We start from the raw sequence: 17,841 nt of genomic DNA, 5'->3' as shown, positions 1-17,841 counted from the left end.
TGTCCAATCAAATCTCTAGAATCAGCACATCCCTCCTCCAAATGCCACCTGTAACTAACAAGGATGTGGCCATCAAGTGGAGACAGAAATATCATAATTAGAGTTCTGAGCACATGAATGTCTGAGCAGTTTTATTTACAAGTGGGAAACTCAGAATTCTAGATGATTCACGAGTTGCGACGTTGAAAAGGAGCATGTCGATTTGAAACATTGATCTATATACTTTCAAGGGTTGCATTTTGTAACAAAAACAAAATTTTAATACCATGTGTAAATATGTGATAGAAATTAATATTTTTAAATAATTTTAAATTCAAATGAAGTTATTTGGGTTTATTGTTCAGCATAATTTTTTTTCATGGCTACTTCTGTTTTGTTCCCGACTTGAATGCATGATTTCATAACGAACATACGAGGTTTGAGTTTCCCAGGTGTACTTAAAGGCAGCATTAGATACATATAGTCTCAACTCCCTGTTTCCGTAGCAAGTACATCAGCACAATAAAGAAAACTGCAAATCTAACAATTTCAGTGGATCTTTAAATGTTTCATGAAATAATAGCCAATTCACCAGACAGTAATTCAAATATTTTTGTCATTTTGGCAGAGGGAGTGCAGCTACCATGGCAATATTCAGCGAGCGTGGACCAGTGTAACTTGAGATTGATTTCTAGCATCTTCTATTTTAAAATGATCTTACAGGTAAGCTGATTATGTGAAACGTTCGTAAGGGCTTAAGTTTTGTTACATGATAAACAGACTTTTCCTTTATTGTCTTTATCATGGAATCACACTATTAAAACAGCATACCACATCAATGATATACTGCAGAACATCCACCATGCACGTCATCCTTCATTCATATTAATGGGTCAGTTTTCAGTATTTAACAAGACACTTTTCACTGAGAGAGAGCACAGCTAAATTCACCCATGCATTCAGATTCACACTTAAAACACCAGCAAACTGGCTTTATGATATCTCGCTGATGGTTCTGTACATGACAGAAAAATCCCTGGTGCATCAGGCACATTGATAAAGGGTCGAGTCAAAGAGAAGAGCCCCAGCAACCAGAGATGATGATGACAATGTCATAATGGACGTTACAGACAGGATCAAAACAGATTACGCAAAGCACCTCTGCTGTCACATCCTGATGAATCTGACAATATTCTCTCCTTCAGGAAGGATTCAGTCACTTGGGCAGTAAGGCATACACATACTTGTCTCTTCTCTGAGACATTTTGACACCAGTAGATTATTATATTGCACTTTAAAGGACTCAACTGAGTGAATCTCACAAGTAATCAAAGATCACAGAGTTCTGCATGAAGAGAACAAATACGTGAAACACACATGTTCACTGCATCATAAAGTTAGTGTTTTTCTCCCTCATTAAAAGAAAACAAGGACTGAGATCTCAGATGGCAAAAAACTTAAATCCAAAAAGAGGAAAGAGTCATAAAAAGGCTGGTAATGGGATCTGATGCTCCACTGAGCAGTGGAGCACAGATTCCAGCATCCAGAAGTCATTATAAAGCGCCTCTATGTCCGAATAGTTTCTCTTCTCATTTTTCTCTAAGCACACAAACTCCTGCATCACAGCGTTGTGTTGCCATTGAAGTCACCACTTCCCAGCTGTCAATCACAGGGTCGTAACATTCAATGCTGCTGAGCAGCGAGTTCCCATCATATCTGCAGAAAGAACATAGACGCAATATCAAAGCAAATGATTAAGTCATACATTTATTTTTTGGTAGTAACAACAGCACAAACACATTTAGGAAAGGTTCAGTGTAATATATTGACATCTTACCCTGCAATGGCATAGAGGCGGCCCCTCAGGACTGTGGCTCCTACGTAGCAGCGTGGCGTGCTCATATTGGCCACGGTTGTCCAATAGTCTGTGCGGATGTTGTACACTTCTACGGAAGACAGGTGGGCTGTGCCATCAAACCCTCCGACAACATATATGTGATCGTTCAGCAAAGCCACACCAGCCCCTGCAACATAAATAAAAGCAGTCACAGTATATAGCAGTAGTCTTCACTGGGGGTTTGCCAATTATTGTTTTTGTAATTTAAGAAAAAAACCATTTGAACAGTAGTATATGCAACATGCACAATATAGAAATGATTATATTCACAAATAGTTTTAGGATCTGTTGTAGAATAAAAAAATAAAATAAATTTAATGTGTAAAAAGGAGACTGCGAGTGTACCCGAGCGTTTGTTGGCCATGGGAGTGACGCTGGTCCAGTGTCCCGTGTGAGGGTCATACCTCTCTACAGAATTCAGGATGTTCAGACCATCATAACCACCTGAAGCCACAACAACACAATGTTTACCAAGTCTGAAAATCTGCATGTCTATCTGAACATGTCTGTGCCAAGCCTTTTGAGTTCCTGCCATTATTGATGCTAGTTAGGAGCAACCGCATTCCTGATTTCTCAGCACAAGAAAACTGAAGAAATGTCCAGACTTCCAGTCATATTCATTTACCTTAAACAACTAATAAAACGCTACCTAAACAGTAAATGAGGCCGCTGGCTACAACAAGTCCTGCTCCCTCTCTGGCAGTCTGCATATCTCCCAGCATGCTCCACTGGTCAATATTGGGGTCATAACGCTCCATGCTGGTGTGACGTCGACTGCCATCAAATCCACCCGCAACATAGATCATATCTGTGAAAGAAGAAAAAACAGTCTAAGCTGACTAGTTCTAAAAAAAAAAACCTTTCAGATTGAAATAATGCTGGTTTGTTCAACCAACTTGCAAAAGAAAAGCGCTTCAGGCGATGTAGCCTAAGAAAAGAAAATCATCCTTCTCTACATCCACGGAACCCACATAAACTCACTGAACTTGTTTGGTTGGCAGATTTTGTTTCAGTCTTATGTGAACTGTGCTGCTTCATTCAATGCTCATGTACCTGTAAATCTTCATAAACGCAACCCAACTTGACCCAGAATACAGAAGAAACCACTAGAACTCTACGAATGTGTAAGAACGAGCATCATTTCCCTATACAGAATAGGTACCTCCGAGGGTTGTAGCTCCTGCAAGGCCTCTGCGTACATTCATTGTGGCGACAGAGTACCAGACTCCATCTTCATCTGCAGTGTAGTCCAAACACTCAACCGAACTCAACCTCGATCGGCCGTCATACCCACCGATAACGTAAACGCGATCATTCAGGGCGACAGTGGCAACGTAGCGTCGCTTCCTTGCAATGTTCTGGAACATAAAAGATGTTTCAAGAGGAATCTCTTATCGGTCCTTCCTCTGCTAAACAGACATGATGTTTGCTTCAGTGGCCGTTTTGTCCACTGACACTGGGGAAATGTTTTATCAATGTAAAACATAACTCACAGGAAGAAAGCTCCACTCTCGGGTCTTGGGATCATACTTCTCAACCACGTCTATGGGTGATTGCTGGCTGCCAAATCCTCCGATTACCAACAAAACCTCTTTGGCACCTAAAACCCATTCCAGTGTCAGAAAGTAGTTGTACTAGGCTTCACAAGAAAATCACAAACATGTTAAGACATGCCAAACTGATTCAGCGAAAGAGTGAAATGACAATGAATGATATATTTAGAGGATTAATTAGACTGAAGGATTTCAGGCCTAAATACTGAAAACACACAGAGGCATCAGACCGAGTCTCGCTTGGGTTCGAGGACTCTGCATCTCGCTGCGTAACTCTGGCCGGAGGTGAAACTTCTTTGCTTCGTCCACCAAATCTCGACATGGCAGACTGCAGCGTATCAATGGCTGAAACAGATACAAACACTCAATACAAATGTACAAATATCATGCAGTAACGCACACAGAACAAAAAACACAGGTGGGGACATTGACCCCATGAACATTAAGATCTTTGTAACTGCAGCATCCTTTACATTCATATAGGCAGTGTGTATTTGGCAGAAGCTAACCTCTATGTCAATGACATCTGTGATGTATCGTGGGGTTAGCAGCGGCATGCGCACATACTCCAGTAGATCAGACAGGTACGGCTCTCTTTCTTTTCTGTTGTGCTTCACCCAGTTCAGAACTGCCTCGAATACAGGCTCCTCTGAGTCAACCTACACATGTACAGTAACATGCAGATTTGTTGAGACACAACTTTATTTGTTGCTTCTAATTTTCATGGTTTAGATCTGACTTCTGCACGATACTATAAATTTAAGTCCAAACGTTGTAATTACACCTTCAGAATTAATGGACTGTGGTGAGAGACAAGAATTTAACAACACAAAAGGTACGTGTTTTTGTCTGAGAGTCCGTGTGTGCATAAAATAAGACAAGAAGGGGGGGTTACAGGTCTGCACTTGCGTTTTTACTTGTCTTTATTACACTTTGTTGCTGAAAGTCTCAAAAACACAAAAGAAAGACATTTTAAACTTGCGGAGAAACTTGGGACTCCAAACCAGCCTGAACTGGTTCCTACGTGCTATCATAATGTGTTTTTTAATTGCTTGTGCCCTTCAACTGGAATCAGAAATATTGTAATTACAACTTTCAAGCACATAAATGATCAAGCAAAGTCATATTTACAAGATGAACTCAAAATTCTAGATGATACACAAGATGACATAATATAATATATCTCTAATCTAAGCCCCTTTCACACAGCGCATTGATCCCGGGAAATTGCCGTAACATTGCTAGAGTGCCTTCTGTGTGAACGCAAACACATCCCAGCCAGGATTGATGCCGGGATGGGGACCTAGTAACATTGCCGGGATCAGTCCCGGAACATGCCCTGTGTGAACAAAAGCCAGGACCAATGCCGTAAGGGGTGTGTCGTAGTGATGACGCACGTGCCATCGCACAGGCCTTTCTACAACCTATGCTACAGCATATGGGGAACGAGCCACTCGGCAAACCCAGTGGCGCTACTGGGGAGTATGGACTCGTCTTCGTGTAGAAATGAGTTATAAGCAGAACTGACATCTGATAGGAGTTATCACATCCTGACATCACGTGTCTTTACGGGATGTGTGTGAACATATTTTCACAGATTCCGGAAAATCACTGGCAGTGTGAATGAACCAAAATCAAACGATCGCGGGACAAATCCCGGGACACATTATCTGTGTATTTAGTGAATGGTAAAGAATGATTTTGCAAGTTTAATTTTACAGGCTGAATTTTTATCATTTTAAAGGGGTGATGTATGGAACAACTGATAGATAACAAGTGTAAAGTTAATCATTCAACTTTTATATTTTGCTTAATGCAATACATTTAGATACCATGTATAAATAAGTTAGAGAAATGATCATTCAGATGTAGTCATTTGTTTCCTGTTCACAATATAATTCATTTGTTTCGTTTAGACTACTTCCATGTTATGTTTCTGACTTGAATGTGTGGCACTGTCGCAATAAGTCAAAGGTACGAGTTTCCCAGGTGCACTTGAAGGCAGGGACTCATTCAGAGTGAAATAGAGCAGACAATCTCACCTGGATCTCATCACACTTGATGAGTTTTTCCACTTCACTCTGACTGAGCAGCATAAACTCTTCCTGTTGCACCACCTCGGCAAAATGCTTTTGTGAGAACAGTTCAGCAGCCTGCATCAAGTCCAGACAGTTGTGCGTTTCTGCAAAGTCTCTGATTCCCAGGCAGTTTGATGGATCCAACTGACTATTAAGAAAATCACAGCAAGCCCTTTTCACACCTGTAAAGAACACACACACAACATCAGACTGGTTTATTTGTGCATTAAAGGAACACTCCGCCGTTTTTTTAAATAGGGCTTATTCACTTTCTTTCCTACATTTAGATAGGTGGGTAAATGCATTTTTGTCTCAGTGCATGCATTGTTTTAGTTTGACTGGGTCGGCTCTAGCTTAGCTTAGCATAATGAATGGAATCCTTTGTTGCCAGCTAGCATGTCCTGAGTAAAAGTGATATAAAAAAACAAAAAAAAAACACCTAATTACTTCTTGTGGCCTGCGTATTCACAACGAGTACAAATAACGATGCAGATTAACACTAGGTGATTTCCTATGCAGATATTGACTTGGGACTATATTAGGGGGAAGCACAGGCGAAGCACTTCTACTTGGGCGCAGAGATATCTCGCCCAAGTAGCAGTGCTTTGCCTGTGCTTCCCCCTAATATAGTCCTTAATATATAAGTCAATATCTGCCTAGGAAATCGCCTAGTGTTAATCTGCATCGCTATTTGTACTCGTTGTGAATACGCAGGCCACAAGAAGTAATTAGGTGTTTTTTTTTTGTTTTTTTTTATATCACTTTTACTCAGGACATGCTAGCTGGCAACAAAGGATTCCATTCATTATGCTAAGCTAAGCTAGCGCCGACCCTGTCAAACTAAAACAATGCATGCACTGAGACAAAAATGCATTTGCCCACCTATCTAAATGTAGGAAAGAAGGTGAATAAGCCCTATTTCAAAAAACGGTGGAGTGTTCCTTTAAATACAGCAGAATAACATCCACTCAACAGGCAAATTGAATAAATTCATCGAGCAAACTCAAGATTTTTTTTCCCGCACACATATTATGGCTTCAGTTTAATTTGTTGCAGACAAACCTGCTTTGATGATTCAAGAACATTCATTTCTCGTTACTGGCAATTGGTGTGCTGGGAAACGGGTTTTCGTCTCTAATGCAGATCGCCTGAAGGATCTGGCTAGTTATACTGCTCTTGATGGTGATTTCCAATTCCTTCTGCTCAAAGTAACCCAGAAGCCTAATGCTGCCACCATCATTTTTGACAGCAGGGAGTGTCGGGAGCAGGTGTTACCTGAGTGTCAAGCTACATTTTGTTTGTGCCAAACATTAACGTTTCAATATCAGGGCAAAGAGCTCAACCTTCAAAAGCTTTTAGGTTTTGTCACAGGCCGTTTTTTGTCACAACCTTTCTCAGAAATGTCTTCTAGTTTGAATGATTTCAATAATCTAGTTTGAATAGATTTTTTGGATGCCTGAACAGTTTTCCCCCTTTTTCTGACAACGTACAATTGCTGTGTAGTTTTGACTGTTCTCCTGCGTGTTCTCCTTTGTGATTTACTTATCTTTGACTCGTGCATGTTTAACTACACATGACACAATGAGAAATCTGTCTCATATAAAAGCTGTTTTTTTTTTTTCAAAATAACCATTCATTAAAAAATCCTTAAAAAAATAAAAATATTAAGTAGTTTATAAAATTGTTTTCATTATTGATAATAAGAATAAATATTTCTTGAGCACTATTGTCAAGTTTAAAACCAGGTAAAAGTAACCAGTAATTTCTGATTGGTGTGCATTCTCTTAAAGGTGCAGTAAACGCTTTCTGGTAAACGCTGTTGATATTTGAAATCACGAAAACAAACACGCCCCTACCCAAAAGGATCACACCCCTATCTTGATGCCTCCGCCCACACATTCACATACACACCATGCAACACAGGCCTGCCGCCCGAGGTATGATGTCATCAATAAGTGAAAGCAATTTGTGTTACTGTGATAATTCAGGTCAAATAACTAATTGTTATTTAGCTCCTCTACTCCTTCAATGGCAAAGTCATCCTTTCCATCCCAAAAAACAAACACAGTTTCATGAACATAACACGATAGTCCAAGTAACTAATATATTACAACGGTGACAAGATCAAGGGGTTATAGCGATCAGTAAAATGGGAACCAAAGTGTTATCTCACTTTTCGGACACACTTTACACAATGCTTAAAACGGACGGTGGAGGAGGTTTAGACGTACCAGGCTTATAATAATAATAATAATAATAATAATGCAAATGAACAAACAAGCAAAGATGACAGACACGAGTATATTCAAGCAATAGACAGCATATCTTAGTTCTGTGAAACACAGCAAAACCAACATTTACTCACGTATCGAGAAGAAATAAAGCAACCTCGGCGTCCGTTTTCCGGCCTTCCCGCTCCTTAAGGTCTCTCCAGCGCTGGAAAGCTTCTCCGATATTAACGCGGGTCCTACCTCTTGCCTGATTGTAACCCAAGTTATATTCCCCTGGCCCAGTGACCCCTTATATCCTCTTTGGTATATTCTCTGCCATCTCTCTCTTTTGTGTTTTCTCTGCCATCTCACTCTTTCTATAGTCATTCTGCTAATGTCTGTGCAGTGAGATCTCTCTCCTCCTCCATCATGAGTATATACAGCCCTTACTGCTGATTGGCTACAAGTGTGTTTTGATGTTCAGTCCGATCCACTTTTAGCAGCGTTTTTCAAAAATTGCTTACTGCACCTTTAAGATACATCTGTTAATGCTTGGTAAAAATGGCCATACGTCCTATGTTTTTCTTTTGTGGAGACAGTGAAGACAGACACAGATTGAATAAAAAAACTTCTTAGAGATCAATCAGATTCTTCTCTAATCTCCATCTTCAGCAGCAGAGCTGTAATAGCAGGTCTCTGGCAATATTTGCACCCTGATTTCATGCAGGTTTGTACTTGTGTTTGTCTCCTTCATAATTAAGAGTCTCAGTGACTCCTTATCATGCTCAGATCTCAGCAAGTATGCAATGTTCATTTCCTCATAACAGAAAAACAATCAAATCATGCAGAATCTTTTTTTTTTTTTTTACATATCACATGTAAAATCATATACATACCAGGTTAAAAAAAAATGATTATAATGTGCTTTATTCAGATGGGCTGATCTTGTTTTTCACTTTAAGTACATATAAAAATTGATAAATGTTGTACATGTAATCAACTCTCAAATCTGAAATGGGTTTGTTAATGTTAGAATCCAATCACAAAGAAACAGCAATGTGAGCTGGGCTGGTTTGTGTGTTTGTACCTTTAAGCTGCAGGAGACAGGCAGCGGGCAGCAGCTCTTGAACGTTTTCTACAGTAACCAGCACCGTCTCTGTGTAAACAAAATCCAGCAGGATCTCCATGGTGGAAGCTGTGAGGCCCTGAATGTCCACAAAGGACTTCCCTTTTTCAGCAAGCTATGGAGTAACAAGAAAATAGACATAAAAAAAACCCAGATTTTTCTTTTTACATCCACATTTAAATCAAAACACAATTTAGACTGTAGATTAAACATGATGCAAGCTTATGGATTTATTCATACTTGGGGTAAAAGCCATCACACGTTTTTCTTCCCTTGTCTTGGCAAAAAAACTGACCAATAAGAAATAAGCCAGCTTTCCGGAACCAGCATTTCAGATTGTGAGTACAAAATAAAAGCTACAGCGGGAACAATAATAAGTGCAGCAAATGCATAATATTTCTAGCCTATCACCACAGCTGTAATATTATCATTGTAGAGTGCTTCAAGGATGGCGCATTTTTGTAGGCAAAAACCGGAAGCACGTTAGCATTTTTGCACTTCCCGTTCCATTGTCCTGAAGTCAATGGTTTTTTTGAATGGGTTTTTGGATAAATGCCTGAAATAAGGTATTTGGTGAACACAAGCTCAAAATATTTTTCAGAGGCTGCAGTCAGCCGAACAGGTAACCTCATCTGCTCACTAGTCCACTTTTACAGCCTCATTGTGTTTAAATGTGTGCCCTTGCAAACTATTTTATAACTCAAACTTTCAGGGATTTGTTTTTTTCTTAATTAAGACTGAAAGAGTTGTTGGGAGCCTAATGGTGGTGACGTTAAAGGAACACGCCACCGTTTTTTGAAATAGGGGTTATTCACCGTCTCCCCTACATTTAGATAGGTGGGCAAACGCATTTTTGTCTCAGTGCATGCGAGATATCAGATATCTTGGGTGCAGAGATAGCGGATTTCAAGTGTTGTGTGATATCTCTGCGCCCAAGTAGAAGTGCTTCGCCTGTGCTTCACCCCAATATAGTCCCAAGTCTTAATCTGCATTGCTATTTGTACTTTAAAGCCATGAGACCTTGGTGTAGTTCATTTATAGCCTACGTTTAGATTTTGACTTCTGATGATTGTATTTAGGCTTCAAAATTCATGAATGTTATGTTAATTTGTGAAGATTATCATGATGAACAATATGTGTAAGAATCATACATTTTTGTTGGAGCTTAAGTTCTGCAATAAATCAACATTTTTCTTACATTGTAGAACACTGTCATCAATAAGTTTGCATCTAGCTTGAATGCATGTGTCGTGTTCACTCTAGTAACACTGAACCAGCTTCAACATATCTGAGAATATTAAGAGACCGCCTACACCTCCTAATGTGAAGGAGCAGAATTGCACCAAAGTGATTATTTTGTTTTTATGTTTTTACATATGTGCCAATTTTATTGATATGGATTAGTAGAGAGGACAGGACATTTTGAAGCATTTCTGCTAACTGCCATGTCAGGACCCCAATGGAGTGTATTTTAATACAACGAACAGACAGCTCCAGTTAAGACCACGGTGATTTCTGTAACGTGAGTGATGAGTGTGAATATAGTTATTTACCTCACTGGTGAACATGGCACAGAAATAATCACTGCAAGCTGCCAACACAATGCGGTGGGCCGGGAAATCTGTGCCCTCCACCCTCAGAGTGATGTCACACAGCGTGTTACTCTTTCTTAGGGCGTTCATGGCATTCAAAATGGACTTGGCATGCGAATTGGTCATGATGTCCTTGGGCGCCATGACGACAGGGGGTGGGGTGGAGTGACAAAGCCTCAGGCACTGCAGGATGATGATTTCTGCAGGACACACCAATCAGTGACCAGTCTAAAACAACACAGCTGATCCCAAATACACACATAATCCAAACTTGTATTACTTACTTTCTTCTGTGGCACATAAAGGAAGATATTTTGAAGAATATTGGTAACCAAACAGTTTTGGTTCCCACTAACTTTCATTGTATGGACAAAAGTCAATGGGAACCTAAACTGTTTGATTACCAACATTCTTCAAAATATCTTATTTCAAGATAAATAGAAGAAAGTTTGGAAAGACATAGGGGTTTGGAAAGATATGAGGGTGAGTAAATGATGACAGAATTATAATTATTGGGTGGCTTATATCACTTTAAGATCAGACCATTTATGTCAATTTTTGTATCTGTGTATGATGCTGCCTTCACGTGCTATCGGAAAATTCCTACTTCCCACTTCTGAAGTCGTGATTACGAGCTCGTCGCATTCAAATTTTGACTTGAGTGGGCGTTAATGTCCAATTTTTTAACAAGGAAACTAGTATTTACGATAATTCCGATAGCACGTAAAGGCAGCATTAGCTTAGAAATATGCAGCTGTATTTTGACATTTGTTGAGAAAGTTAAATTTAAAAAGGATTAACCAAAAAGATCTGTGTCTCAAAAGAAGCAGTCTCAATGAAACGGCTCACTACGCATCATTTAGGATACATTAATATTTTCAGCAGCATCTTAGAAAGAAAGGGGCATTCTGAAACATAACGATACAACCATGTAAATGTATAAACAATTAAATATTTTAGAAAAGGTCTAACGTTAACTGTAGGCTGAGGGACATTACGCCTGTGTTACAACAGACGCAAAACAGGAATCTTTTCTTCGTATTTAATATTTTCCTCGTAAACTTCATCTGAAAGTGTTGGTGTAAATCAGGTGAGAGTTTAAGTTTCACAGAGGTGATATGAGGCTACATGCTAAGGCTAACTAAAAACGGATGCTAACCCACACATAAACATCTTTATGTGAACTCACAGCGTACAGCTGATCCACAGCAGAACAGAAACGGAACAGGACTGGATGACAGCACACGGCGGTCTATTTGGACATCTGCTGGCACCCCTAACAGGGAGACCCTCGCAGGTGTGAATTGAATCAATTTTACTCCAGCAATGAAAAGAACAGCGCTCACGTGTGCGCGCATCCCCAGCAAAACACTGCGACGTCACCAGCGCGCGTGCGCTTTCAGCGGCTCTGCGCACTATTAATTGTGCTCGCGCGTTTCGTAATATAATGTCATCTCAAATCGCTACACGTTCTGACCTTCATTTGATAACTTAATTTTAAAAAAAACCATAATTTTATGATAAAACATTGTAAATTGCAGTTTGGACTACAAACTGAACAGCTCTCTCTATATAATCATTTTAAATGGAAAGTAGTCATAAAATATTTTGACAAACCATATATTTTGCTATATGATGGCTAATGGTGATTTGTAGTTCAAGTTGGGCTTAAATGACAGTGGTGCTAGTTTTGGGTAAGTATTTTCATTAAGAAAATAGATTACAATAGAAAATCTAATTTATCCTTTTGGTGTTGTTAGTTAACTAAAACTATTAAAAATAGTTTTTGTTATTAAAAATCAAGCTGAAATCAAATAAAATATAACTATTAGAACAAAAACTTAAAAACAAATTAGAAATGTTGCATTGACAATGAACTGAAATAAGCTGAAGTTGAAATTACTAAAACCGGAAGAAGAAAAAAAGAAAGCTATATAGAAAAAAAACCTAAAACTAATCAAAATGGCAAAAGCACATAATATTACTAAAACATACACTAAAATTAAAGTATAAAAATAAAAGCTATTCAAAATATTAATAAACAGTATATAATATGTTATCCTTCAACCACAAACCTACTTAAAAAAGTCATGTGTATAACACAAAATCCTCTTGCCAAAAGGACACCATACTTTCAAAAAAAGATTATTAATGACCAAAGCAAGTAATTCTTGGTGTTTCATCTTTATTCTGCTCTTTTTAAATATCTTGACTTCTATGATTTCCAAAACCAATACAAGTATTTTGGACTGAAACCTTGATTCACTGATTCATAAAATTGCATGTGCCCTAATGTGAATCCCACTGCTGAAGCTCTGGGTCATTTCAGGTCAAAAGTTAATAAATGATCATGCAAACATGTTTGAGGAAACCGAGAACTAAGCATGTTCATGTGCGTCTTCCCTAAAATTCTTACAAAGTACAGAACCACGAATCAGTAAATCAAACCTTAGATGAAAAACCACTCAGTAGATCAGAAAACTGTCAGAAAAAAAGTGTTAGAGGAGGTAGTGTCTCTGAAGACTCCTGTAATGCTTTATGACTCATTCCAGTGATTTACAATAAATTCTGTGCTGTACTGAAATAGTAAAGAACAATATAAACACAAGACTACCTCATTTATCAATAATTATAAGTATCTTAACAAATAAAAATCTTATTTAAATATACTGTATGTTAAATCCCTCAGAGATAATACAAATCTTTAAATCATTATTATGTCAGGTCCAGGTTCATTGTGACGTGAGCAGGCACCGGCCAAAGTTCAAGCGATTTGTTTTTTACAGCAGAGTGTCATCTGTACAGCCTCCTTCCAGACCATAGCGGAATTCCTGCAAGTTTGAGATTCCATAAAAATGGACAAACGCCGCTGCGACAACCAGCACATGGAATATCTGATGAGACTGAAACTGAAAAAGTAAAACAGATCCAGACCATGAGTATACTTGCATGAACATTACGCTATTAGGCTACTCTACAATACTACATGCAACAAAAATTCCCTTGATTCTTACCCAGATGTCACATCTTCCAGGAAAGTAGCGTTCTGGTATCCGTGCTGCATACAGTCCTGCTCCACTAACATACATGGCACCCATCAAATAGAACCAGCCCATCTGACCCACTGTCGTTGCCTTCACAAAACCCTCTGTGATGGTAAAGTGCATTGTGGGAATGAGCCCACTCAGACCGAGGCCCAGGAAAACACCTGAAGATGGGGAAATGTTTTATCAAATATCTCAAATCAATCATGAAGGTGGACTATTATTGAGGAGCAGGGGAGTGTGTTACCTGCACGTGTGCACCGGTGGCGAGGGGTGGCGAATCGGTCAACCTGGGCAACTATGATGGCAGCGACGCCCAGCACACATACAACAGATAGATAGATTAGCCTCGGCTGAGGAGAGCAGTAAAACGAGTAGTACAGCCATGGAACGAATGAGCCCATAATCAACAAAGCGATACCGGAGTAATCCAACCTAGGGGCATAAAAAATTACACTGCAGTTACTGAAGGGGATGCATACACATAATATGCCTACACACATAGAACATAAAAACCGGTGTCACTTACTTGGAGAAAGTTCTGGAGACCTTTTCCGAGTGGCAGTAGACGGTGTGAAAAAGCCATGAGAAGCACAAACAAAGCACTGCACCCAGGAAGAACATCCCCAAAACCACCTTCTCCTGCACGGGCGCCATGAATGACACATTCGGCCGCAGCATTGTTAGTGTGCCCAAGCACAGGAACAGAATTAGGCCTGTAGGGAGACGTTGCGATAGCTTAATTAGCCTCCAAAATGACTCACCAGCAACATAATTACAGGTTTGACTGACATTAAATGTCAATGTGGTGTGTTTTTTTGTCATCCTCAGGGCAATGATTCACACATATCAGATTATCACATTACAAATATCATCACACACTTCTTAAAAGGCCACTGGGGTTATAAGACATACGCATATTACGCAACCGTTCAGAAGTTTGTGGTCAGTAAGATTTTTAAAAAAAAAGAAATTAATACTTTTTTTCCAGCATGGACACGTTAAATTGATCAGTAATGACAGTAAAGACTTTTATAATGTTACAAAAAAAAAAATTCTTTTGAACTTTCTATTCATCAAAATTCCTTGAAATTAATTAAATGTCATTTTAATCATTGAGGACTGGAGTAATGATGCTAAAAATTCAATTTTGCCATCAAAGGAATCAAATTCATTTTAAATATATTAAAATAGAATATTAACAATAATATTGTTGTTTTTACTGTGATTTGATCGAGTAAAAGAGACTTCTTTCAAAAACATTTCAAAAATCTTACTGACCCCAAACTTTTGAACAATAGAATGTAAATAATTCCTCAGCAGGAGAATTTGATTATTTGGTGGTGGTCGCTTGACATGTAGCAGCCACAAGAGATGATTGTTGTTATGTTTTCCGTTTTTTGCATTATTACGTCACAATGTCAAATATCATAAGCACAGACCCAGCAGGTGTGTCCAGATGTTTCCAGTTTCTGTGTGAATCCTAAAGATGCTCCCAAAACAGGCACGGAAGGACGGCATGGGTGGGCGGTGTCCATGCAGCAGGTAATCATTGTCCTTCAGCCAATCGGGGAGGAGATGGTATGGAATAACTCGCCAACGTCCTTCCCATACCTAGTAATGGTAAGAGTTTGCTTTAATACAAACACCTCATACTAGAAATAGGCCACATTTACGTTACAATCTCAAAAGTAACACTTTTGGGACATTTAAAGATGAACATCACCTTGTGTACAAACTCCTCCATTTTCTCCATGGCATGGTGTGCCTGCATGGGCAGTGTAACCACCCGCAAACCTTCTTCTTCCTCTTCTTCCTCTTCATCTTCATCAGGAAACGCAGATGCACCCTGAAAAAACAATCATGCTTTTAGTTAAATGTAGGTGTTCTTGCTTCATTCTATCTATTAAATGTACACTACTGTTCAAAAGTTTGAGGTCAGTAAGATTTGTTTTTGAAAGTCTCTTATGCTTAGTGAGATATTATAAAATATAATTACAAATTGTAATAAAATTACATGTAATTTATTCCTGTGATGGCAAAGCTGAATTTTGAGATTCTTTGATAAATAGAAAGCGCAAAACCACAGTATTTATTTGAAATTTGTTTATTTTACAGTACAATACAGTACAGTACTTACAGTGTACTTGCCCAGGAAAGCATTGGTTAATATGAGGAAACTACATGGGTTAAGGTTAGGTTTAGGGGTAGGTTCAGGGTTAGTACCTAGTTATTACCCAGTTATTGTGAAAACTATAATAAGTACATAATATGGGGAACAGGACTATAAAATAAAGTGTTACCAAAAAATCTTACTGACCCTAAACCTTTGTCTGGTAGTGTTTTTTTTTCGCTACTCACTCTGGATTTCTCTGCTTTAGCTGGAGTTGTCAACAGCGGCCCAATCTCAGCGGGCTCCACATTCTCCATTTTCTCATCATCAGAGGTGCGCCGCTCGGCATCACTGTTGGAGCCGCAGTCACCATGGTGACACGTTGTCATGGGGAGACAAACCTAAAACTCCCCAGAGTTTCTACCTTGTCCAACAGTTCACAATCCAAGTCTGATGATGACATACATAAAATGCAAAGATTAGAGAGTTTTGACATAAATGTATGTCAAAATGCAAAGATTAAGTGCATAGATGTAGTCAAAACAGACTTATCATAGGTTTCAAAATATTTAATTCTTGGCATTTCAACAATTAATTAATCCAGTTGAAGTACATGACATAAATGAACAACATAATGTGCAAAAGCCTCTAAATATCAAGGGGGGGCCTTGAGTTAAATTCTGATACTGATTTGACTCAGTATAATCAATTTCATGACTTAAAATATGTTTTAACTTTAACTGTATTAGTGTCGATCAACTGTTTTTCTGCTCTGATCTAGACAGGCTGCTCCAGTTTTCCATAACTGTCAAAGGTTTACATCCTGTTAAGTTAGCATGCTTACAGGCTAACCAAACGAAAAATCAAACATTAAAAGAAAAAAAAGAAGAAAACCCACAAATTTTCGAATCCTCGCGTCTAGAAACGTTCTGCGCAACATGTTTGTTTCCGTGTTATGTGTGGCAGTGTTATGTATGCTACGCATTATTATACTGCGTGTAACATCGTAGTTATGACCTGAATCAGGTTAGTCGAGCCAGACAACATTAGCCTGCATGCTAAAGCACTTCCCTATTATCTGATTTGATAATTATTTACATAACACAAGGCTACTTTCATCACAGTTAGCAAATTATTATTATTATAGACCAGGCAATAATTTAACAGATCAGTGTTCATACGTTACCTGGCTGGACGGGCTGTCAGTCAGTTCATGGGAGTTTTACAGCAGCAGCTTGCCGTCCGGTCGCTATGAGCCTCTATAAACCTGCAGAACCAGTCGGTTCAGCTCAGTAGCAAATTATAACACAAATAACGAATAAACATAGACTACAGTCTAATACACAGTAGGCTACGCTATATCAGCACGCGGAGACAGTGCAGTGGATGCACTCTCTATCTGTCAATGAGAGAAGAACACATAGCCTAATACCGTAACCGGTTTGAGCCAAGCGGTTTAACATTTAATCCAAAACGTAGGCTACTAGTTGGCCTATCTATTTTCATGTTATTACTAGTAGTCTACTAATTTTTTTGGAAGTATCTATTCCATTAGGTAAAAGTAGCCTACTTATTCATTAGCTACGCTTATTCTTTAGTTTCTAGTAGCCTACCTTTTTAAAATATATAACCTAGGCTATAACTTATTTATTAGATATAGTTCTTATTTAGGCTACTGGTAGGCTACTCATTCGATAACCTAGTAGCCTACCTATTAAACAGACACTAGGCTATTACTTATTTATTATTAATCATAGGCTACTACTTATTTCAATAGTGACTAGTAACTATTCTATTGTAACACACTTTAATTTTTTATTATTTTATCCTATAGGGATCTGTCATTCAGATATCAACTATTCAGTTTTGACTAGTAGGCTATGTATTCCAATTAGTAGGCCTACATATTTTTTATATTAGTAGTTATTCATTAGATTGTAGCCTACTAATTTTTTTACTAGCACTTATTTATTTGATACTTGTGTACATAGATATTTATTTATTGTATACTAGGCTACTATTATTTATTCATTTACATTTATTCATTTACCAGACGCTTTAATCCAAAGCGACTCACAAATGAGAACAATAGAAGCAGTTAAACTAACAGTAGGACAACAATATGCAAGTGCTATGACCCTTCTCAGTTTAATCTAACGCAGTACATGTATATATATTTTTTTAAATAAATAGAATAGAAGAGAAAGTGTTAGTACTGGAGCAAGTGCTGCCGAAAAAGATGCGTCTTC

General features: G+C 38.5%; 2 protein-coding genes across 2 annotated transcripts; both read right to left on the bottom strand.

Annotated features, from left to right (window-relative positions):
- Window positions 1-116: 116 nt before the first annotated feature.
- klhl12 (kelch-like family member 12) lies at window positions 117-11,808 on the bottom strand. Its single transcript, XM_084087688.1, has 12 exons — window positions 11,625-11,808; window positions 10,397-10,635; window positions 8,805-8,958; window positions 5,472-5,689; window positions 3,939-4,088; window positions 3,660-3,774; window positions 3,370-3,476; window positions 3,039-3,234; window positions 2,526-2,684; window positions 2,222-2,320; window positions 1,817-2,003; window positions 117-1,695 (listed from the first exon to the last, which is right to left on the bottom strand). The coding sequence occupies exons 2-12, from the start codon at window positions 10,577-10,579 to the stop codon at window positions 1,569-1,571; spliced, it is 1,695 nt and encodes a 564-aa protein (XP_083943814.1). The 5' UTR covers window positions 10,580-10,635; window positions 11,625-11,808; the 3' UTR covers window positions 117-1,568.
- Window positions 11,809-12,603: 795 nt separating this feature from the next.
- Window positions 12,604-17,041, bottom strand: adipor1b (adiponectin receptor 1b). The gene is made up of 8 exons (XM_084086747.1): window positions 16,779-17,041; window positions 15,841-16,042; window positions 15,206-15,328; window positions 14,922-15,093; window positions 14,009-14,195; window positions 13,727-13,914; window positions 13,450-13,643; window positions 12,604-13,344 (listed from the first exon to the last, which is right to left on the bottom strand). The coding sequence occupies exons 2-8, from the start codon at window positions 15,979-15,981 to the stop codon at window positions 13,216-13,218; spliced, it is 1,134 nt and encodes a 377-aa protein (XP_083942873.1). The 5' UTR covers window positions 15,982-16,042; window positions 16,779-17,041; the 3' UTR covers window positions 12,604-13,215.
- Window positions 17,042-17,841: the final 800 nt, after the last annotated feature.

The sequence above is a fragment of the Abramis brama genome, assembly GCF_963993115.1.
Source record: "Abramis brama genome assembly, chromosome: 16".
NCBI classification, from domain to species: domain Eukaryota; kingdom Metazoa; phylum Chordata; class Actinopteri; order Cypriniformes; family Leuciscidae; genus Abramis; species Abramis brama.
The sequence above is the reverse complement of the archived record's forward strand: the minus strand, read 5'-3'. Positions and strand labels throughout refer to the sequence as shown.

Coding starts and splice junctions, on each gene's coding strand:
- adipor1b (XM_084086747.1), bottom strand. CDS start 15,981: ATGACAACGTGTCACCATGGTGACTGCGGCTCCAACAGTGATGCCGAG. Junction 15,094..15,205: donor TGGAGGAGTTTGTACACAAG/GTGATGTTCATC, acceptor TACCATTACTAG/GTATGGGAAGGACGTTGGCG. Junction 13,915..14,008: donor GTCTCCAGAACTTTCTCCAA/GTAAGTGACACC, acceptor TTATGCCCCTAG/GTTGGATTACTCCGGTATCG.
- klhl12 (XM_084087688.1), bottom strand. CDS start 10,579: ATGGCGCCCAAGGACATCATGACCAATTCGCATGCCAAGTCCATTTTG. Junction 3,235..3,369: donor GAGAGTGGAGCTTTCTTCCT/GTGAGTTATGTT, acceptor TTTATGTTCCAG/AACATTGCAAGGAAGCGACG. Junction 1,696..1,816: donor CGCCTCTATGCCATTGCAGG/GTAAGATGTCAA, acceptor TTCTTTCTGCAG/ATATGATGGGAACTCGCTGC.